This window comes from Prunus mume, linkage group LG3, assembly GCF_029339155.1.
Source record: "Prunus mume cultivar Tortuosa linkage group LG3, ASM2933915v1, whole genome shotgun sequence".
NCBI classification, from domain to species: Eukaryota; Viridiplantae; Streptophyta; class Magnoliopsida; order Rosales; family Rosaceae; genus Prunus; species Prunus mume.
Genome location: NC_142700.1, coordinates 3063465 through 3085114, shown reverse-complemented (window position 1 = coordinate 3085114; position 21650 = coordinate 3063465). Strand labels below are relative to the sequence as shown.

The 21650-nt window shown below is 39.6% G+C and overlaps 6 protein-coding genes across 7 annotated transcripts; 4 read left to right on the top strand and 2 right to left on the bottom strand.

The window, feature by feature from the left end:
* Positions 1-1687: 1687 nt before the first annotated feature.
* On the bottom strand, positions 1688-4820 carry LOC103343488 (Optic atrophy 3 protein (OPA3)). Its single transcript, XM_008247143.2, has 4 exons — positions 4436-4820; positions 3738-3872; positions 3122-3208; positions 1688-2147 (listed from the first exon to the last, which is right to left on the bottom strand). Exons 1-4 carry the CDS (start codon positions 4562-4564, stop codon positions 1989-1991), a joined length of 510 nt encoding a protein of 169 aa, XP_008245365.2. The 5' UTR covers positions 4565-4820; the 3' UTR covers positions 1688-1988.
* A 2390-nt stretch (positions 4821-7210) lies between these two features.
* Positions 7211-7892, top strand: LOC103343487 (histone H3.2). The gene has a single exon (XM_008247142.2). It carries the CDS (start codon positions 7297-7299, stop codon positions 7705-7707), a length of 411 nt encoding a protein of 136 aa, XP_008245364.1. The 5' UTR covers positions 7211-7296; the 3' UTR covers positions 7708-7892.
* A 231-nt stretch (positions 7893-8123) lies between these two features.
* LOC103343486 (trans-resveratrol di-O-methyltransferase-like) lies at positions 8124-9524 on the top strand. 2 transcript variants are annotated; one of them, XM_089048559.1, is made up of 2 exons: positions 8124-9020; positions 9164-9524. In XM_089048559.1, the coding sequence occupies exons 1-2, from the start codon at positions 8256-8258 to the stop codon at positions 9422-9424; spliced, it is 1026 nt and encodes a 341-aa protein (XP_088904685.1). In that variant the 5' UTR covers positions 8124-8255; the 3' UTR covers positions 9425-9524. The 2 variants fall into 2 exon arrangements, with proteins under 2 accessions (XP_088904685.1, XP_008245363.2); XM_008247141.2 differs by having other exon boundaries at positions 8129-9020; positions 9125-9524.
* Positions 9525-15429: 5905 nt separating this feature from the next.
* On the top strand, positions 15430-16988 carry LOC103343485 (uncharacterized). Its single transcript, XM_008247140.3, has 2 exons — positions 15430-16083; positions 16210-16988. Exons 1-2 carry the CDS (start codon positions 15916-15918, stop codon positions 16798-16800), a joined length of 759 nt encoding a protein of 252 aa, XP_008245362.1. The 5' UTR covers positions 15430-15915; the 3' UTR covers positions 16801-16988.
* A 416-nt stretch (positions 16989-17404) lies between these two features.
* Positions 17405-18497, bottom strand: LOC148918414 (uncharacterized). Its single transcript, XM_089048496.1, has 2 exons — positions 18095-18497; positions 17405-18007 (listed from the first exon to the last, which is right to left on the bottom strand). The coding sequence occupies exons 1-2, from the start codon at positions 18269-18271 to the stop codon at positions 17471-17473; spliced, it is 714 nt and encodes a 237-aa protein (XP_088904622.1). The 5' UTR covers positions 18272-18497; the 3' UTR covers positions 17405-17470.
* Positions 18498-18906: 409 nt separating this feature from the next.
* LOC103343493 (uncharacterized) lies at positions 18907-19851 on the top strand. The gene is made up of 2 exons (XM_008247150.2): positions 18907-19110; positions 19209-19851. Exons 1-2 carry the CDS (start codon positions 18943-18945, stop codon positions 19755-19757), a joined length of 717 nt encoding a protein of 238 aa, XP_008245372.1. The 5' UTR covers positions 18907-18942; the 3' UTR covers positions 19758-19851.
* Positions 19852-21650: the final 1799 nt, after the last annotated feature.

The following is a 21650-nucleotide window of genomic DNA, read 5'->3' as shown; positions in this document are numbered from 1 at the left end:
AAATGAGCAACATTCAAGAAGCTGCAATGCGCTAGGTAGAAATCGCAATGCAATTTAGGTAGAAACTGCAATTAGGTAGAAACTGCAATGCGCTTGTGTAGAAACGCAATGCAGTTTGTGGTAGAAACTGCAATGCAGTTTGTCTTTCACTAAAATGCAAAAAAGAGAATACACCAGAAAATATGCATCAACTTGACATGAAATTGAAAGAAGAGCATAGCCAAAACAAGAACTGCAAAACATAGAAACTACAGAAGAACATGGCGCGAAATGAGCAACATTCAAGTAAACTGCAATGCTTTGTGGTTCACTACAATGCATTTGTCTTTCACGCAATGCAAAAAACAAAATGTACCAGAAAATATGCATCAACTTGACATGAAATTGAAAGATCAGCATAGCCAAAACAAGAACTACAAAACTGCAGGTAGAATGATTCAAAACAAGAACTACAAAACTACAGAACAACATGACGTGAAATGGAAAGAAGTATAAATAATTTAGCAGAAACTACAATGCAGTTTCTGTTTTGTTCAGTGCAGAAAACAGTTTTGATGCTCTTTTTCTTTCTTTTGTAATTTTTCGGTTTTTAGAGGTTTTCAAACCAAAACTAAACCCAAAACCTAAACTACATTGCAGAATGAAGAATGAACAGTAAGTAAAATTTCAGAACCCTAGAATCGAAGGCAAATTTATGTTAGGGGTCATTTTCTTACGATTTTTTCCCCAAGAGAGTGCTAAACCCTTCAATCGTCGCGTTGCTGGTCGCCGCTTCGTCGCCGCCGTCGCCGTTTCAGATTTTGGGGGAATAGGTTGGAACTGCTGAAAGAGAGAATGAAGAATCGGCTTCGATCGTTGGTGGTCTTCGATGATGGTCGCACGAATGGGTTGGTGGTCTTCGATGATCGTTGGTGGTCTTCGATGATCGTTGGTGGTCCGGAGGTTTCTGGAGGTGAAGTTGCAGAGGTTTCGGAGGAGAAGTTGAAACGTCGCGCGAAAGGGTTGTGATTCAATTTTGGTTTCGGTTGATGTCGTTTTGGTTCAGTTTTGGCTTGATGTCGTTTTTCAATTTTGGTTTAAAACTAAATACTGAAAATGGCATATGTTGTAATTTTCATATTTTGTAATGGTATTTTTGTTACATTTTGTTTTTTTGCCTTTTGCTAATTAGACTAAATTGTATTTCTTTCTACTAAATTAGTAAACTATATTATGCTTTAAAACTAAAGCTCCCTTTATAAACACACCCAAAAAGTTGACTTTTGGTGTATTTCTATGTTTAAATAGTGCTTGGGTTTTTTTATAAATACATGTCTAGGATTGGGTTTATTTATAAATTTGTATTCATTATATCCTCATACCACCTTATGTGACAAATAAGATGAACATCCACATCAATTAAAATTATTTAATATTTTCTTTTCTTTTATGATTTATTAATACTTTAAAAAAACTGTTATTTAAATTTTCTTTATTAAAATACACTTCATTGATTTAATCAATATAACATATGATATGAACATGTCATATCATGCAGTATAAAAATGTGGTAAATGCAGCATTATTCAATCATAATATATCTTTGCTCAAGCTGTCTTCAAATGAGAAAAAGTGTTGCATTCTAAAAACAAATTATGGGCTTGGATTTCCAACAGCTGGCCAAACTATAGACAATAGACATCTCATCTGTTTCAAATGATGCATCACTTGGACGGAACAATGATGCCAAACCACCATAGCCATCACTAGTTTGGCATGCCTTTTTTTTTCCTCTTACCAATGTTTATACAAATCAAACAGAGCCTCAAATTTTCATTCAGTTATATTAATCTACATTTGGAAACAGTGAAGCCGGTCACCAATCTGAAATTATGACCCTTGGTTAAAAGAATTAAGGGGGAAAAATTTTCCCTCTGTGAAGAGGGAAGCATTCTATGAATTAAAATTGGGTTGAAAACCAGATTTATTTTATGAATCTTGTGACCGGATCAGGCTGGTTTTTCTGTCTTTGCACCTTCTGTTTCAGCACGCTTGAAGTTGATGATACCACTAAGTCCTCGTCCCTTCGCAAGCTTCTCCAGTTCTTCAAATTTTGCCCTAAGAAGTACTACTTCTCTTGATAACGCTTCATCTTTTTGCTTCATTGTCTGAAAAACGGTGAACATACTGTCTGTTATGCCCATAAAAAAAATTATAGGTATGGTTCTAAGGCATTGTTAAAGACTTTATCACCCAAAACAAGTTATGGTGCTTCAATAATATGACAGTGCCCTTTTCTTTAACAGTTAGGTAATAGATTGGAGATTATACGATTCTGTTTCAAAATACAAGTCCAAAAGAGTCACTAAAATCATCCTAGGCTATTCATGATAATCCACGAAGATTTTGTTGATACCTTAAACTAGCTCTTCCCTAAAGAGTGCCTTGGCTTGTAAGGATCATTTCATAGTCCAAAAGAGTCACTAAAATCATCCTAGGCTATTCATGATAATCCACGAAGATTTTGTTGATACCTTAAACTAGCTCTTCCCTAAAGAGTGCCTTGGCTTGTAAGGATCATTTCATGATATTGGCCCATGTAGGCGTCTAGCTTTCATTTGGCTTTAGAAGAAAGCTAGATATGTCTAGTTTTATGAGATCTTCGTTCATCTGAGAGAGTAAGTGCGAGAGAGAGTGATCATCAGATAGAGGGGAGAGAGAGAGACATTCTCCTGTTTATTCTTTTCGGGAAAGAAAGGATAGCGATTTGCACACAAATGAAAGGTAAACATAACATGAGAATTACAATCTCCTTTGTTCATTTCCACTATAATCTAGTGACAAAATTGATCTCGGAATAGGACTTGGACTATTTCAGTAAGTGGAAAAATGTACATCTTCTGTATTTAAAGATATACAGATGAAATGCAAGCAATTTTGATCGCTAGCATTGAACTGCATTAGCAGTTTGAAAAGGATTGGAGGCTCAAAACAAGTGTTCAAAAGAAGGTAAATGTGCAACTGAATAAAATAGATATAACTCATGAGATCTATGAAATGATTGCATGTGAAAGTTGCCATATAAATGCAAATCAACACATTGAGTCAGTATCATTTTAACAAAGAAGGTAGTGCACAATACCTCCAGTTCTTGCTTGCGTAATTCCTCCTTTCTGGCTTCTGATCTAGAATTTCTTTGCACTTCAAAGATCAAAACAGCTACTGCAACCTATATATATTGAAATTTGGACATGTAAGTAATCATGGAACAAACGATACATATACAGTTGGTTTTAGTGGGACAAATATGGCCAGTCAGTCAGATTCCTAGGCACATTAAGTACGACACCACACCACACCCCCTGTGTTATATACGAAAGCATCCACATAATTCCCACCTACAGAGCATGTGTACTTCTACAAGGAAGCCATATGCTCAAAGACTCCCCAATAAGATTAGTCACCAGCTTTTTGAGTCCTTGGGTGACAATAAAGCAATCAAATTTATTTCTTGTTACACAGGGACATCCATACAATTATAACCAAGCACACATCTTGATTCTTGACTTTCATCATCTACATGCAGACTAGCAATGGGTTCACATGTCTACATATGCAAATATGAGACAAAGCCCAAATCTACATATTTATCTTTTGGTTTCTGTCAGTGTGTATTGATAAACTGGAATCAGAAATTAATCAGAATAACAAAATAGCTCTGAGAAATTGCACAACCGAGTAACTAGCAATAAAATTACCGAGAAAACAAAGAGCTCCCCAATAAGGTCCACAGCAGCCTGCACAGCCTTCTCCTCATTCAAAGGGCGAATCTCAACATCAGTTGCATGACTATAGAGCCGTCTTTGCATTCTTGTGGTGATTTGATGGTTTGCCTGATTCCAATAAATTATACAGAAAACCCTTTATAGTTTAATGCATAGAATGAAAGTAGATTTCGAAAACAAATCAGCATGACAAATAAGTGTCTGTAATGTCATATTCATACACCAATATGCATTTACAAGCAACAAAAGTAACCGAAACCTGAAAGAACGATTCCATATAAGTAGAACTTGGAGTTCAACTCCAGCAGCATAACAGTAAGGTGAGCTACACACCATTGTCAACAAAAAATTCACAACTCTATCGAACACAAATACCCATATGTTGATTGGGATGACAAAGTAAATGCGATTCACAAGCACTACATGGGTAGCTCAGAAATTGAAGTAGCAACAAAAAAAGCTATGACTTAATTGATTTCAGAGGGAAAAATAAGTAGATTTCAAATGGGAGCAAGAACAATTTATCAACAAATGGGAGAAAGAATATGTATTGTGGTCATATTTTAACGAAATATAAATGATCATTTGCAATGATATCAAATATCTTCAAGTTCAAAATTTCCCAATCGTTGCTAAAAATAATAGCAATAACACTAATAAGATATACATACCTGTGCCATGCTGACGATGATCTGGCGGAACCTTGGGTGCAACCCAGCTTGCTGTTTGAGCCTGGCGGCTACGGGTTTGCTCAGAGTTTTTAGGAGCAAAGTCCCAAGCTTCAGGAGCGGCAGTACCATGGCTGCGCAAGCCGATCTAGAAATACAATTGTTTATTCTTCTTGCTTTGGTTTGAAGCTAATAAGGATAAGCACCAAATGCTCAATCGATGGTCAGAACGCAGTTCAAAATGGGCTGCTTATATATCATTGTGTGGTTGACTGGTTCAGAGGGTGTGTGAGTTTCTTGGAGAGGAAGAGAGCAGAGAAATGAAGAAGGTCAGAGGAAGGAGAAGACATGTGGGAAAACGGGGTTTCTTTATTGGTTTCGAATGAGTGGGTTTGTAGACAATGGTGGATTGGTGAAATTGGTGATTTGGGGAAAATGGAAGCTGCAATTTTGTAGTCTCCTCGTCTGGGTTTGACTTTTGGTTTGGTTTCACTCCCAAGAATTTGGACTGTTGAAAGTGAAAATGGCCTCATAGGAAAATAAAACTAAACGGAAAATTTACTCAAGACCATGAAATATTTGGAATTAATTTTATAAAATAATTTTTTTTTTAAGGGGAATGCTAATAACTTTCTCTCTGAACTTCTTTTTTGGAGGCCATTCTCGAGGGATCTAAGTTATAAAAGTCAAAATATAATCTATGTAACATTAATTTGCTATCCTGGTCAAGCATGATATGTCAAGTGAAAAATTTATCACATGTGTCATAGTGTGATTAGTGGGAATAGCAAAATAGCGCTAAACCCTAAGAGCACTTCTACCCATTTGTCATGGCAAAGGGTAAGGGCAAGGTAAGGGCTGTTACTATTCATGTGAATAGTGGCAACCCTTGCAAAAAGACTTGTGGTGTTTCCACCCATTGTCATGGCAACTCAAAGGTAACCATTATTTACATAAAATATGAAGAAATGAATTTGTATAGAGTTTTGGTGTGGGAAGTGAAGAATATGATTAAGTTTTTTTTTAAATATAAAATTTTAGTTTTTTTTTCCATTTTTTAAAAATTTCGCTTCGACGTTAGCAAACCCAGTCGTTTTGTTTTGGGCCACCAGCTTGTGGAGCCCACCAAGTTGCATTTGCTTGCTAGAACATTGAACTGGGGCTTGGGCCCTCCTACTCGAGCCACACTACAAATTGGACGTGCTCTAAACCTATCCCCATTATACTGTAAATGTCAAATTCACACATTATCCATCAAATTTAAATTTGATGTTTGGTATTTGACATCTCCCTTAGAGATGCTCTAAGAGTATTGGCAGAATGTGCCCAAGGGGAGGTTGGGGACAAACCCAAAATGTGATTTCCAAGAATAAGAAGCTGCCAGGGCAAGGGGCCCATACTGGCCCAAGCTAGCCCGCAGGTTGTGATGACGCCATCACGCCGACGCCACGATGACATCGCAGGTTTAATTTTTTAAAGTCGGCGCTGCAATACACGCGCCAACTTTAAAAAATTTGACGCTACTAGCGATGTACCAACTCTCTTCCACGTGTCATCCGCTGGGCCATCCGATCGCCTTTTAAACATATCCAACGATACCATTTTTCGCGAATAAAAATCAAAAGCAACCCCGAACGGCTCTATGCCACGGAAGCTCCGGCTCTCCAATCCTTTTTCAAAGAATCCAACGGCATAATTTTTCGTCCAATAAAAAATAAAAAAATCTGAAAAATTTAAAAAATACGCAAAAAATACTGAATTTTTTTTTTCTATAAATACCAACCAATACTCTTCACTTTTAATACCAACTCCTCATACATTTTCTTCTCATTCTACTATTTTTCACTTTCTACTCAATTTTTTTTTCACTTTGAAGTTGTTTTTTTTCTCTTTCAAGTTGTTTTTAGAGGGTGAAAATCTTATCTGAAATTTGAAATTCACATGAATTTTGAAATTTGAAATTTGAAACCGAAAATCTGATCCGATATGAATAGTATTGACATGTAGAAACCCAAAAATCTTATTCGAAAATATTATCCAAATTAATTGTTTAAGTAAACAAAGTTGTGAAAAAAAACAAAAAAAAATAAATAGTATTTGCTATGGCAAGCCTTGCACTGCTGGAAACACAATTTTTTTTTTTTGTGCTAGAGCAGTTACTATTCACATAAATAGAATCGCCATAGGGCTCCCCTTGCCAATGGAAGTGCTCTAAGACCCTAACTTCAAGGGAGCTTCTACAATGAGGAGTTAAAGTGAGGAGGTTATTTGAGGAGACCGATCCGACCGTCAAAACATTTAAAATATTTAAGTCCCATGATTTCTTTGCATTTATTGATTGTGAGATTTGACCTCCTCAAATAACTTCCTCACTTTAAACCCTCATTATAGCTTTTCCATAACTTCAAACTGCAAAACAGAAGAGAGTCAATAAGATATTAAAGCCCAATCACTGAGCAGCCCAAACTCCCAAATACAGCAATGTAGCCACGTCACCGATCCTCGATCCGTGGCCGTACCACCCGAAACACTAAACCAACTACACTCGTTGATTACCACGGAATCAGCGGCTGTAGTCTCTTCTACATCCGCGCCATAAATTTCAAACTCGCGCTCAGACACAACCCAAAAACCTTCCACGTCATCGATCCGCAACTAAAGTAGCCCACAAAACCAAGCACAGCCGTCGATAACGCAAAATGAATCAACAGCCACGATTAGTCCTCTCCCATCTCCATTTTTAACACACTGACTTGTATAAAACCCTCCATACCCAATTTCATACTCACTCCGCTCCGAATTCAATCGGCATCCCCAATTCTCTGCAACCCTAATCGTCTCTCGATCTTCCATTCAATTCATCAATGGCTCGTACCAAGCAAACCGCCCGCAAGTCCACCGGAGGAAAAGCTCCTCGCAAGCAGCTGGCCACCAAGGCAGCTCGTAAGTCTGCTCCGGCCACCGGCGGAGTGAAGAAGCCACACAGGTTCAGGCCCGGAACCGTGGCTCTCCGTGAGATCCGAAAGTACCAGAAGAGCACTGAGCTCCTCATCCGGAAGCTCCCATTTCAGCGTTTGGTCCGTGAAATCGCTCAGGATTTCAAGACCGACCTGAGGTTCCAGAGCTCTGCTGTGGCTGCTCTTCAGGAGGCTGCTGAGGCCTACCTCGTTGGTCTCTTCGAAGACACCAACCTGTGCGCGATCCATGCCAAGAGGGTCACCATCATGCCCAAGGATATTCAGCTCGCTAGGCGCATTAGGGGAGAGAGGGCTTAGGTTTGTGATGGGTTTTTAGTACAGAGAAGGACTTGTGTTGGGTATGGTGTGTTCTAGATGAAAGGCTTTTTTTTTTTTCCTTTTGCTCTTTTGTGTTCTTTGGGTAGGGGTAGAATTGTAGTTAAGAATCTGAAATCTTGTAATGTTAACATCTACGTTAATGAAATTCAGCGCCTTTATTTCAATTCTATGAGTTTTTAAAGCAGCCCATGTTACATATAAAGCGCTTCGTTTTACCCTCATCTGTACCCATGTTAAGAGTTGACATTTCCACAGCTTTATTTGAAATCAAAATCACTCCAAATGCCAAGAATTGACATGTGAGCTTAAAATTCAACAAGCCCTTTTGTCCTTTTTCGTCCTCAAAAGTCCTGCCTTTATGCTTCCAGGACAGATGGAAATTTATCCTTATCTTTAGGGTATCTGATTATAAGGCTTTGCTGAGTTTGACTTTTATCTTCGTATGAGTAATTCATGAAATCATTTGTTCTTAAGAGTGATATAAGCAGGACTGGTTTGTTAGTAGCAAAATAATTTGCAGAAGAATTATGGATGGTGATGAAGCAAGAGACTTGTTTCAAGCTCAGTCTCATTTGTACAAACACATATTCAACTTCATCAGTTCTATGTCACTCAAGTGTGCAGTTCAGCTTGGCATACCGGACATAATCAACAGCCACGGCCAACCCATTACTCTCCCTGACTTGGTCACAGCACTTCAAATTCATCCGGCAAGAACTGGTCATGTGCACCGGCTCATGCGCCTCATGGTACACTCTGGCTTCTTTGCTATAAAACAAGTTCGTAGCAATCAAGAAGAAGAAGAAGAGGCATATGATCTTACACCATCTTCTAGGCTCCTCTTGAAGGATAAAGTTCCCAGCTTGTCACCTTTTGTTTTGGCGATGCTCGATCCGGCCCTTGCAACCCCATGGCAGTTCTTGGGAAATTGGTTCCGAGGGAACGAGCTAACCCCATTTGAGAGTGCACATGGGATGGGATTTTGGGAATATGGAGACCAAAACCCGGAGTTCAACAGTCATTTCAACGAGGCAATGACTAGTGATTCTGGAATGATGAACTTGGTCATTGAAGATTGCAAGCCAATCTTTGAAGGGTTGAGTTCATTAGTTGATGTAGGGGGTGGTACAGGCAAAGTTGCTAGGATCCTTTGTGAGGCCTTCCCTCACTTGAAATGCACCGTTCTTGAACTTCCACAGGTTGTTGCTAATTTGGCAGACACTGAGAATTTGAAGTTCATTGGAGGTGATATGTTCCAGGCCATCCCTCCAGCCGATGCTATTTTACTCAAGGTATGCAAATTTCACTTTTCAGTGATGTTCTGTTTTGGCCTCTATGTACTTTTAGCAACTGCATGGTTTTCGAAATCTGATGTCAAAATTGAGTAATTTGGCAGCTGACTTTACATGCTTTGAGCGATGAGGAATGCTTGAAGGTTCTGAAGAAATGCAGAGAAGCCATTCCAGGCAATGGTCAAGGGAAGGTCATCATCATAGACATAGTGATAGACGATACGAAAGATGAGCACGAAATAACAGAAGCAAAGCTCTTTTTTGACCTGCTGATGATGGTTGTGGTTACTGGAAGAGAGAGAAGCGAGAAGGATTGGAAAAAACTCTTCCTTGAGGCTGGCTTCAGCAACTACAAGTTAACACCAATATTTGGTTTGAGGTCCCTTATTGAAGTCTATCCTTAGAAACAATCATGTATTGCAAGATTTATGTGGCTCCTGAATAAATTAAATCACATTTGCATATCATGATTATTAATGGCTAATCTCTTTTACCCGTAAGAAAGTCCTAATCCTGAAATGTCAATCTTTGAAATGGTGATCATATCAAGTCCTTACAAGTTACATGATCATCCAATAAGTCACCGATGTGTGGCTGCTATTCAATAATTCTTTGTTTTTATAGATAGAATTTTGATTAATTATTGGTTTATACTGTTAATGAGACTTTTATTATTTGTTCATTTTCACATTAAACAAATGGGACATGCCTAACATTCTTGCCAAAGTCTGGGATGCCAGCAAAGCAGAAAAGTACTAAGGAAATGAGAAACAAAGACCACAAAGTAACCAATCCAGTAAGAGAGGAAAAATTGAACTTGGTTCTATAAGGATAGGTGATGCACTACATGTAGGACCTAAATTTATTAGTTTCTTAAATTCTCTAGTTTTCCAAATTCCAGTGGGATTTCTACTTCTCCAAATTTCTAGTTTTCCAAATTCTATTAGGATTTCTACTTCTCCAAATTTCCAGATTTCTAGTTTTAAGTTTCCTATTTTATTTGGGTTAGGATTTTTGTTTAAGCAAGGGATTTTTATCCTATTATGTCTAGGTTTTAGTTTTGCTATAAATAACCCCACGTAGTTTTTTAAAATTCAGATTTGGATATTGATGTAGAACAGATGGCAGATTTAATCGCGGTTGAGCAAGAAAAGGGACGTGGTGAGTCGTTTTTCCGTTTCGGAGTTACATAGTTAATTCCCAAAATAAATTCTGTTTTTCCGTTTCGGAGTTACATAGTTAATTCCCAAAATAAATTCTGTTTTTTTCAGTTTCGGAGTTACGTAGTTAAGTCTCCGAATTAATTCTGTTGTTCAGTTTTATTTGTAATAACTCCCCTAGCAGTTACAAGGGTTGAGAGTTGTGTATTTAGACGGGTTCGTCTAACGTTTTTTGGCAGTTCAGATTTTAATCAAATTAATCAAAGAGAGTTTCTCTTAATTTCTGGTGGATTCCAGTTTCCTTGTTACTCAAGGTTTTCGTTTGAAACCTTATTTGCTTGTGCTGCGTCAAGTGGTATCGAGCGGTCTCATGTCTTGTATTCTTGTCTTATCATGGGTGATCGTGAAGCTGATGTCCCAGCCCCAATTACTCGAGCGGATCTGGACGCTCAAAACCAACGGATCGACAACCTAACCACCCAATTTGGGGAGATGCGAGAATTGTTGTTGCAAGCTCTTGGTGGCAACCATAGGCGAGGAGGCAGGGATGACGAAAGAAGAGAAGGCAGGGATAATAATCGAAGAGAAGGTAGAGATGGCGAGAGAAGAGATAATAGGAGGCAACTTATTCCGGATAGTGAGTCAGAGTCAGAAGAAGAACTTGAAGAACCACCACCACCGGCTAATAATCCTCGTAATCGTAATCGTAATTACGAGAATTTTGGCGACTATCGGATTAAAGCAGAAATTCCTAACTTTTGGGGAAATCTGAAGATTGAAGACTTCTTGGATTGGCTTGTAGAAGTGGAGAGGTTTTTCGATATTATGGAGGTTCCTGAGCATAAGATGGTGAAGATGGTAGCTTTCCGTCTTAAAGCTACAGCGGCTGTTTGGTGGGATCAATTGCAAAATTTACGGCAGAGGCAAGGAAAGCAACGGGTTCGAACATGGCGGAAGATGAAGTCGCTTATGATGGAACGATTCTTGCCCACAGATTATGAGCAGATTCTTTACCGTATGTATTTAGGCAGGCGCAAGGCACCCGCTCAGCTTGAATATACCAAGAATTCATGCGTTTGCAGAGCGAAACCATTTGACCGAGACTGACAACCAAAAGGTCGCGAGGTACAACAATGGGCTGAAGATTTCCATCCAGGAAAAAATTGGTATGCAGAATATATGGACTTTGCAGGAGGCGATTAACATGGCATTGAAGGCTGAATTGTTGGAGAAGGAGAAACGCCAACCCAACTTCCGCAGGAACACGACGGAAGCCTCTGAATATACTGCTGGTGCTTCTAGTGGCTCAGGAGATAAGGGAAAGCACAGCAGCAGAATCTTGGAGGATCGACAAAACCAGCAATAGTTGGCCAAAACAAAAATTTCAACGAAGGTAGCAAAGCCGGAATTACAACAGAGGGCAGCCCCAAACCAGTCCCAGAATCCGTATGCTAAGCCCATGACGGACATATGTTACCGCTGTTAAAAACTGTGGCATCGTTCTAATGTTTGTCCAGAGCGGAAGCAGGCCAACTTTATCGAAGAAGCCGATGAAGATGAGGAAAACGATGAAGTCGGGAAAGATGATTATGTAGGGGCTGAATTTGCAGTTGAGGAAGGAATGGAGAAGATTACCTTGGTTTTGCAGAGAGTTCTTTTGGCACCAAAGGAGGAAGGGCAGCGTCATAGTATTTTTCGTTCCCTCCTGCTCAATTAAAAACAAGGTGTGTGATGTGATTCGTCGACAATGGAAGTTGCGAATTTCGTGTCAAAGAAATTGGTGGAGTATTTGCAGCTATCTACGGAGCCTCATGTCACCCTTACTCACTAGGGTTGGGTTAAAAGGCCCTTCGGTTCGTGTAGCTGAGACTTGCCGAGTGCCACTGTCAATTGGTAAGCATTACAGAGATGAAATATTATGTGATGTTATTGACATGGATGCATGCCATATTTTGTTAGGGCGACCTTGGCAATTTGATGTGGATGCAACTTTCAAGGGACGAGATAATGTAATTCTGTTCTCTTGGAACAACCGGAAAATTGCAATGGCAACCACACAGCCCGCAAAGCAATCTGTTGAGCCCAAGACGAGGAGTTCTAGTTTTCTAACCCTAATTCACAACGAGCAGGAGTTGAACGAGGCTGTCAAAGAAGCGGAGTGTTTTTGTCCCTTGGTGTTGAAGGGGTTGTTGAAAATTGGCGGAGGAGAAGGTGACATTCCACAAGATGTGCAGCAGATTTTGAATCAATTTCAGGAACTACTTTCTGAAAATCTGCCAAACGAGCTGCCTCCTATGCGGGACATACAACACCGAATTGACTTGGTGCCTGGAGCTAGCCTTCCGAATCTGCCCCATTATCGGATGAGCCCCAAGGAGAATGACATCCTGAGAGAACAGATTGAAGAATTACTGCGGAAATGATTTATCCGAGAGTTTGAGTCCTCGCAGCCTGCTTTTGCTGGTTCCAAAGAAAGACAAAACTTATAATGTGTGTTGATAGCCGCAATCAACAAGATAATCAAGTACATGTGTTTCCCATTCCACGGTTAGAAGATATGCTGGACGTTCTTGGCGGCTCAAGGGTGTTTTCCAAGATAGATTTTGGCGGATACCACTGTATTCGTGATACGACTGAGACGAATGGAAAACAAAGCTCAAGAGCAAGGACGGATTATTTGAATGGTTGGTGATGCCATTCGGATTGTCAAATGCACCTAGCACTTTCATGCGACTCATGAATCAGGTTCTTCGACCATTTATTGGTTCTTTTGTCGTTGTTTATTTCGATGACATTTTAATTTACAGTACCACAAAAGAAGAACATCTTGTGCATTTGAGACAAGTTTTAGATGTGTTGAGAGAAAATAAGCTGTATGTGAACCTTAAAAAATGTACTTTCTGCACAAATAAGCTAATGTCTTGGGTTTTGTTGTTGGTGAGAATGGTATCCAGGTAGATGACGAGAAGATCAAGGCAATCCTTGACCTGCCAGCTCCAAAGACAGCTTCAAGTTCAAGCTTCCATGGCTTGGCCACCTTTACGTAAGATTTGTGAAGCATTTTAGCACCGCTGTTGCACCTATCATGTATCGTTTGAAGAAGGGCCGGTTCAGGTGGGAGAGGAGCAAGAGAGAAGCTTTGTAAATAAAAGAAAAGCTTTGCACTCGCACCGTTCTAGCTCTTCCAAACTTTGAGAAAGTTTTGGTTGAATGTGATGCCAATGGTGTGGGAGTCTGAGTGTGCTCTCACAAGACAAGCGCCAATTATGCGTTCTTTTCGAAAAGTTGAGCGATGCACGCCAAAAGTGGAGTACTTATGACCAAGAGTTCTATGCGGTTGTTAGAGCTTTAAAGCAATGGGAGCACTATCTTATCCGAATGAATTTGTTTTGTTTAGATCATCAAGCGTTGAAGTATATTAACAGCCAGAAAAATATTGATAAAATGCATGCTAGATGGATGACTTTTTTGCAGAAATTTTCGTTCGTCATATCAAGCATACTTCCGGCAAGACCAATCGTGTGGCAGATGCGCTGAGTAGGAGAGCTTCATTATTAGTCACGCTGACTCAAGAAGTTGTGGGGTTTGAATGTCCGAAGGAATTATATGCAGGTGACGATGATTTCCGGGAAATTTGGATTAAGTGCACTAATCAAGAGCCAATGGCAGATTACTTTCTCAATGAAGGTTATTTGTTCAAAGGCAACCAGCTGTGTATTCCAGTTTCTTCTTTGAGGGAGAAGCTCATTCGGGACTTGCATGGTGGAGGGTTGAGTGGCCACCTAGGCCGTGACAAAACAATTGCATTGTTGGAGGAGAGATTTTACTGGCCACAGCTCAAACGTGATGTTGGAACTATTGTGCGCAAGTGCTACATTTGTCAAACTTCGAAGGGGCAGGTACAAAACACTGGATTATATATGCCATTACCAGTTCCTAACGATATTTGGCAGGATCTTGCTATGGATTTTGTCCTCGGATTGCCCCGAACACAAAGGGGAGTGGACTCAGATTTGTGGTGGTTGATCGGTTCTCAAAATGGCGATTTCATAGCCTGCAAAAAGATCGCCGATGCATCAAATATAGCCAAACTGTTTTTCGTGGAGGTTGTTCGCTTGCATGGGGTTCCTACATCCATTACATCTGATCGTGACACCAAGTTCTTGAGTCATTTTTGGATCACTTTGTGGAGACTGTTTGGGACTACTTTGAATCAGTAGCAGCACCTGCCATCCCCAAACCGATGGCGACCGAGGTTACAAACCGGACATTGGGCAATATGGTGCGGCGTCTGTGGAGAGAAGCCGAAACAATGGGATTATGCATTACCGCAGGTGGAGTTTGCATACAACAGTGCAGTCCATAGCGCTACTGGGAAGTCTCCATTTTCCATTGTTTATACTGCTATACCTAACCATGTTGTAGATTTGGTGAAACTGCCTAGAGGCCAGCAAACCAGTATGGCAGCGAAAAATTTGGCTGAGGAAGTGGTAGCCGTTCGAGATGAAGTCAAGCTGAAACTTGAGCAAACAAATGCTAAGTACAAAGCTGCTGCGGATAGGCATCGACGTGTTAAAGTGTTTCAAGAAGGCGATTCTGTGATGATATTTCTGAGGAAGGAGAGGTTTCCAGTTGGCACTTACAGCAAGCTTAAACCGAAGAAATATGGTCCTTACAAAGTGCTCAAACGGATCAATGATAATGCCTATGTTATTGAGTTACCGGATTCCATGGGAATTTCCAATATTTTTAATGTTGCAGATTTATATGAGTTCCGTGAAGATGAGGTTCTTTATCCAGATCATAACTCGGGGTCGAGTTCTTCGGAGGTGGAGAGGACTGATGTAGAACAGATGGCAGATTTAATCGCGGTTGAGCAAGAAAAGGGACGTGGTGAGTCGTTTTTCCGTTTCGGAGTTACATAGTTAATTCCCAAAATAAATTCTGTTTTTCCGTTTCGGAGTTACATAGTTAATTCCCAAAATAAATTCTGTTTTTTTCAGTTTCGGAGTTACGTAGTTAAGTCTCCGAATTAATTCTGTTGTTCAGTTTTATTTGTAATAACTCCCCTAGCAGTTACAAGGGTTGAGAGTTGTGTATTTAGACGGGTTCGTCTAACGTTTTTTGGCAGTTCAGATTTTAATCAAATTAATCAAAGAGAGTTTCTCTTAATTTCTGGTGGATTCCAGTTTCCTTGTTACTCAAGGTTTTCGTTTGAAACCTTATTTGCTTGTGCTGCGTCAGATATTGAACAAACCTTCTCTTAAAACTGTGTCATTTCTGTCCTTCCTTCTCGGTTCTCTGATTTCAGTCCTTTCTTTTGTCCCTTCAATCTATATTTTTGTCTCCTCGATCTCTTATATTCTTCTATGTTCTATTGTTTGAGTGCTTAATCTAATACCTACGGGCTGTAGTACATCAATCGGACATCCATAAACAGACAATCCTGTAATATTAATATTCCCCAAAAGAAAAAGTGAGCCCTCATAATTAGTACTTGCTCAATAAATTAACACACTTCTAGACAATCCTTGTTTTTTCTTTTGAAGTGTTCTAAGCCGTGGTTGAGCTAAAAAATAATGCAACTTGTTTGTGCTAGCAGCCCCATTTGAAGTCAAAGGTCCCTTCAACAGATGCATAGAAATTAAGGCGTCCTTCCAACCATAAAATTCCAGTAACAAATTAGATCTCCCATCTTCATTCTTTTATCAGTTAGCAAATCAGCAAGGAAAGTTATGGCTTTTGGAAAGGAGGACCTTGATTTGGTGTTGGTCCCAAGTGGATTGCTGATCATGTTTGTCTATCACATCTTCCTTCTCTACAGATATCTTCATCTCCCTCACACCACAGTCATTGGCTTTGAGAACAATGACAAAAGAGCTTGGGTTGAAAGAATTATGCAGGTAACTGGAAACTCTTCTTCCTCTTTCTCTCTCTCTCTCTCTTTCCAATGATAGCTTTAATTCTGTAACAAATTTTAGCCCAAGACAGCTTAAATTGATCTCCTCTACCTATACCTTCATTTGCAGGTTGATAAAAGAGACATCGGCACAGCCCTCAATGTGATTTCATCCAACATATCAGCAGCAACTTTTTTGTGTTCCATCTCCTTAACTCTCAGTTCTCTCATTGGAGCTTGGCTTGGAAGTAATTCCAGCAATGACGTCTTTACGAGCGAATTAATCTACGGCAACGTCAGCCCCTCAATCCTTACCATCAAGTACATAAGCCTCTTAACTTGTTTTCTTCTAGCCTTTGCATGCTTTGTTCAATCAGCAAGGCACTTTGTTCATGCAAACTATCTGATAAGCACACCAGACAGTAATATTCCGGCTTGGTACGTGGAGCTGGCAGTTATAAGAGGAGGTGATTTCTGGTCACTTGGGCTTAGAGCACTCTATTTTGCTCTGACTCTGCTTCTGTGGTTTTTTGGTCCAATACCAATGTTTCTGTCCTCCATCGTTTTGGTCATACTCCTCCATTACATGGACAAAAACACCAGACCTTTGCACGACCACCAGCTTCCGGGAAGGCAGCTGGTTAAAAAGGTTGGTCAGAGAATCACAGAGGTGGCTGTGAACATTCATCAGCATACAGAAGCAGTTGAAGCTACTGTCTAATTATTAATTTATTGGATTGGAAGCACCAAATTTTTTTTTTATGTGAAATTGTAAATGCAATTACGTATGCGTGTTAATTTGGAGTTGTTGGATAGTAGATAGCGTAGAGAAAGGTAATTTGATTGAAAAAAACGAATGTAATAAAGTTTCAAAGGCCAGAAATTAGAAGATTAACTTCACTTTTTTCAGTCTATGGTCCAAAATTTGATTTCTAAATTGAATTTTATATTGATTGGATGGTACTAGTAGATGTCTACAATCTATGAACTAACAGTCGGAATTTCACCTAACCTGAATCGTGGTTGAATATTCTATCTACGGAAAAAATAAGTTGTAGCTTTCTATATTATATTTGAAGGCAATAGGATTGACATAATTGGTTGATTGAGTTGACCAAATAGAATTATTTTTTCAGAATTGTAAAGCCAACACATGCGAGTGTGTGTAACTTGCTTTATAAAACATCCTGCCAAACCGCCCGTATAAACGCACATTGACTGGCAGTTGTACAAGTACACCTCAAGTTTTTCAATTCCAGGACTTCATGTAACCTTGAGATTAAACCCAAAAAGAAAACCAAACAAAGGCTATGTTGCAGAGCACATAAAAAACTGGAAGTTAATTGCATTTATGTTCAATGAAATTTGATCCAATTCTACAAACTTGAGGCTCAAGAAATTAATAATGCACTTTCATTTACAGCCACAGCTGAGGCAGGCCACTTTTGATTATTATCTGACCTCTTGAAGTCGTGGCAAGATAGCATCACGACTGTTGTGACAGACGAAACGAACATGGGCACAGGTCCAAAAAACCATAGCAGAAAATTAAGAGCAAAGTATAGTGCTCTAAGCCCCAGTGACCAAAATTCACTTCCCCTTTCAACCGCCCTCTTAGCTTTTCTCACATCAGCTTTAGAAGTAGCTCCTGGAGTGCTTAGCAGGTAGTTTGAATGGACAAGGTGCCTGGCTGATTGAACAAAGAATGAAAAAGCCAGGAGAAAACAGGTCAAGAGGCAAATATACTTAATAGAAATAATGGATGGGCTTGTGTTGCCATATATTATTTCTCTTGGGAAGAAATTGTTGGTGGATTTTGCCATCCAAGCTCCAATGAGAGAACAAAGAGTTAAAGAGATTGTTGCCAAGTAAATAGTTGCAGTTGTATTGGTGGAAATCACAGTGACAGCTGTAGCACAATCTTGACCCTGTAGCCACCAACACAGTAAGAAAATTGGGATCAACAAGTTTGTTTGATCAGGAACTTGAAGAAAAAAATAGATATGGAACTTTACCTGAAGAATTTTTCCAACCCAAGCTTTTTTGTCCTTGTTTTCATAGCCCATGGCTGTGGAGAGAGGATGTTTGAGGTACTTATAGAGGAGGAAGAGGTGGTAAATTAGCATGATCAATAGCCCACTTGGTACCAACACCATATCCAGATACTCCTTCTGAAAGTTCTTAAAATCCATAGCTTCCTATCTCTTGGTGCTGCAGAGGACAATGCAGTAAGGAGGTCTTGTTCTATAATGGAGCTCTCCTGTCCTGCCTATGATTCTTGGGATTGTTTTCGGATTTGTTTAAAGAGCGTATGCTTTGACTTGCTGCAAATTTGAACTTGCTTTCAATTTCCAATTCATATGCAGCCAGTTGACTGTGAAAGCTGTTGCCAAAAATGAAAGCAACTGGTAATCTTTAAGCTAAAACTAGACTCCCATATGTTGAATATTCTCTGTGGGTTCCTTTATTCCATAAAACTAGAGACATGAACAAGAGGCATAGAGCATTCCCACCTGGCATTCATGAATGAAGCTAGGCTGCAATACTATATTTTGCAGTATTTATATTATCTTATATTGCAACCAACAATTTAGAATGGTAATCAAATATGTGGAAAAGATAAAGAAACTATAAAATCAATTTTGTTTAATTAATTGGCCTTATGACTACCATCTCCTTGCATGAATTATTAATTAGTTTAGCTCAAAAGATGACCACTTCCCAAAGGCATCAACTGGCTCCGACGTTGCACAAAGTCAAGCCTAGGTTTAAACAAATCCAACTACAATGGACTGCTCCTTTATAAAATCCCTGCAACTCCATTGCCATTTTGAGCAGCAGCAGCAAGAGACCATAGGAGACCATGGATTTTCTTCATGAGTACCTTGATGTGGTGTTGGTTCCAAGTGGGCTGCTAATCATGTTATTCTACCACCTCTTCCTTCTTTTCACATACAGAAAATATCCTAAATACACGTCCATGGGATATGAAATCAATGACAAAAAAGTTTGGGTTGAGAAAATTTTGAAGGTCAGTCAAGTATCATATTTTCTTTAATTGCCCAATTTTGTTGATCCCAATTCAATTTAATTTATTTTGCTGATACTGTTGTTGTAAGCTGGCTGCAGGGTGATAATGATGATATAGTCAGAAAGAATGTTAGCAGAGGCCTTGGTGTGATTGCCTCCAACACAAGTGCAACTATGTACTTAGCCACAATCTCCTTGACTCTCTGCTCTCTCATTGGAACTTGGATGGCAAACTCCAGAGACAACTTCATCCCCAGAGAAATTATATACGGCAACACAAGCCCATCAATTATTTCTATCAAGTACATATGCCTCTTGTCAAGCTTTCTCTTTGCTTTCTCATTCTTTGTTCAATCAACCAGGCACTTCGTCCATTCAAACTACCTACTAAGCACTCCAGATCTATCAGATTTGGAAAAACAGGACAGAGAGAAAAAAGTGGAAAATGCAGTTCAAAGGGGAAGTGAGTTTTGGTCACTTGGGCTCAGAGCACTGTATTTTGCTCTCAACTTTCTGCTATGGTTTTTTGGGCCTATACCCATGTTTGTTTCCTCCATGATCATGGTGCTCATCCTGTGTTGCCATGACTTGAGGTCAGACACCAAAAAAGACTTGAAGTCAAAGTCAAACAATCAAAAGGATGGGTGAGAGAATCTCTTTGTCAGCTCTGGCTATATTTTTGAAGTGTATAATTGATTTCTTGAGCAACAAGTTTGCAGAATTGAGTCAGATTGATGAATCATATTTATTTTCTCTTCAACAAAAGCTGGGTTGCAGGGTTGCAGCCCTGCAGAAAACCCAGACATGAGTTTGTGTAGTTTGTTTTGCTAAATCTTTCATAATAATCAACCTCAAATTGCATGATGTTGAAACTTTTGTCTTCATTAAGTCTCCAACCTCATGTTGACTTAATGGCAGTAAAGCTCAAATTATAAAACTATAGGCGCTGATCAGAGCTGGATTTAAACAACCTAAGAAATTTTGTTTAGGTATGTTGGGTTTCTATCTGTTAATAATCAAATATTTTATCGTTACTATTTTTTATTTCTTTGACTGAAGACCTAAATGGAACTGGTGGACGCACATGATTGTAAGGAGGAGCTCCTCCTCAATTTTAAGGAGACGAGCCATGATCATACTTCTATTTTTACTGTTTTATGATTTGGGCTCATAGGGCTGGGCCTGCAAAAATGTTCGTATCTCTTGCATATATATGGATTTGGGCACAGTTTAAAGCCCGTCTACAGTAATGGGAAATTCCACCATATCAACGAGATTTCGAGCTAAACAGAAGCTAGATATTCCAATGCATTGTGAATCACAACTCGATTTTCTTCCGTCAATCAAATAGAATCAAAATTCTATTCTAAAAATAAATTACATAAATTATAGAATTTGTAATTCAAATAATTAAGAGTAATTATTTTGCATTCGAAGTCTGACTATAGTACTTTAGAATCCTTTTTTCTTTGGGAAGCAAAAATTTGCAGATTTTTCTTATATAATAAGGTGTGATTATAATATTAAAAGAAAAAAAGTAGAGATTGGGTAGTTTGGTGTTTGCCAGTTATCCGTCTCATCCCGCGATTTATAGCTCTGGGTAGGCCTCTGACGCTTCGACTCAGTTTTGGCCCATTCATGAATCCTGGCCGTACGATCAACATAACCTTTTATCTTATATAAGTAGCCGACAAGCCTCTGCACGGACAAAGACCGATCCAGTTCCTAAGTGGGTCCTATCCACCACACATCTCCCGCCACGTGTTCCACCGCATCTCGGGATATGATAAATGAGTAAGTACCCCTGCCTGCAACGAAGAAGAAAAGCAAAGAGGGAGAAAATTTTCTGACCTGCGCCTATGGACTGTTGCAGCTGGCTGGTGGGAGGTAACTTATCCGAAAATGACGGAAATAGCCCTTCCTCAGCGACACGCGTACGGTGGGGAGGGAGGCAGAGGTCGGGGCGCGTGCAGATGATTGACGTGACAAAAGTACGATGAAAGGCTGAGAGAGGCAGAGAGCGCAGAGGCAGCACCCGCGTAAAAGTCGAGGGGCCTTCTGCAAAAGCGACGCCTTTAGTCATTTGGGCCTTCCCCTTTGATCTTGACCCTTTTATTACCCCCACGCGCCTTTTGAACGCGTGTAACTGTATTTTTTTGGCTTGCAGAGGCAGATGAGATCACGCACGGGGATCGAGAGTGGGGGTGAAGTCCTTGGTCGAGATTCCTGTTTAGGTTTGGGTTTGGGCTTTGGGAGCAAAGGGGGACAGTAGAGAGAAGAATGGTGCTTAGATAAGGAAGGGGTGGTGGCCCACTTGATTTGTATTTCTAATTTGCTAATGTGTTCACATGGTTGAGCACAAGTGGGGGACTCTAGGGTTTTTGTAGGTGGGGTTGCTTGTGTTTTGGTTTTATTGTATGCTCAAATTCATAGGTTTTAAGTGAAACTATGTGTAGATATGTGACAAAAGCACATTTTGATGTGCGCATATATATTTTTAACTCTCATATCTTATAACTTTTCTTCTTAGCTTTCTTTTTC

Bases quoted from the DNA above. Each gene is read 5' to 3' on its own strand.
- LOC103343488 (XM_008247143.2), bottom strand. From the start codon at position 4,564: ATGGTACTGCCGCTCCTGAAGCTTGGGACTTTGCTCCTAAAAACTCTG. The intron at 3,873-4,435 runs GTATGTATATCT...TATTGGAATCAG, and splicing joins TCATCGTCAGCATGGCACAG to GCAAACCATCAAATCACCAC. The intron at 3,209-3,737 runs GTAATTTTATTG...CAATATATATAG, and splicing joins GGGAGCTCTTTGTTTTCTCG to GTTGCAGTAGCTGTTTTGAT.
- LOC103343487 (XM_008247142.2), top strand. From the start codon at position 7,297: ATGGCTCGTACCAAGCAAACCGCCCGCAAGTCCACCGGAGGAAAAGCT.
- LOC103343486 (XM_008247141.2), top strand. From the start codon at position 8,256: ATGGATGGTGATGAAGCAAGAGACTTGTTTCAAGCTCAGTCTCATTTG. The intron at 9,021-9,124 runs GTATGCAAATTT...GTAATTTGGCAG, and splicing joins CCGATGCTATTTTACTCAAG to CTGACTTTACATGCTTTGAG.
- LOC103343485 (XM_008247140.3), top strand. From the start codon at position 15,916: ATGGCTTTTGGAAAGGAGGACCTTGATTTGGTGTTGGTCCCAAGTGGA. The intron at 16,084-16,209 runs GTAACTGGAAAC...CTTCATTTGCAG, and splicing joins GGGTTGAAAGAATTATGCAG to GTTGATAAAAGAGACATCGG.
- LOC148918414 (XM_089048496.1), bottom strand. From the start codon at position 18,271: ATGGATTTTAAGAACTTTCAGAAGGAGTATCTGGATATGGTGTTGGTA. The intron at 18,008-18,094 runs GTAAAGTTCCAT...TGGTGGCTACAG, and splicing joins GGGTTGGAAAAATTCTTCAG to GGTCAAGATTGTGCTACAGC.
- LOC103343493 (XM_008247150.2), top strand. From the start codon at position 18,943: ATGGATTTTCTTCATGAGTACCTTGATGTGGTGTTGGTTCCAAGTGGG. The intron at 19,111-19,208 runs GTCAGTCAAGTA...AGCTGGCTGCAG, and splicing joins GGGTTGAGAAAATTTTGAAG to GGTGATAATGATGATATAGT.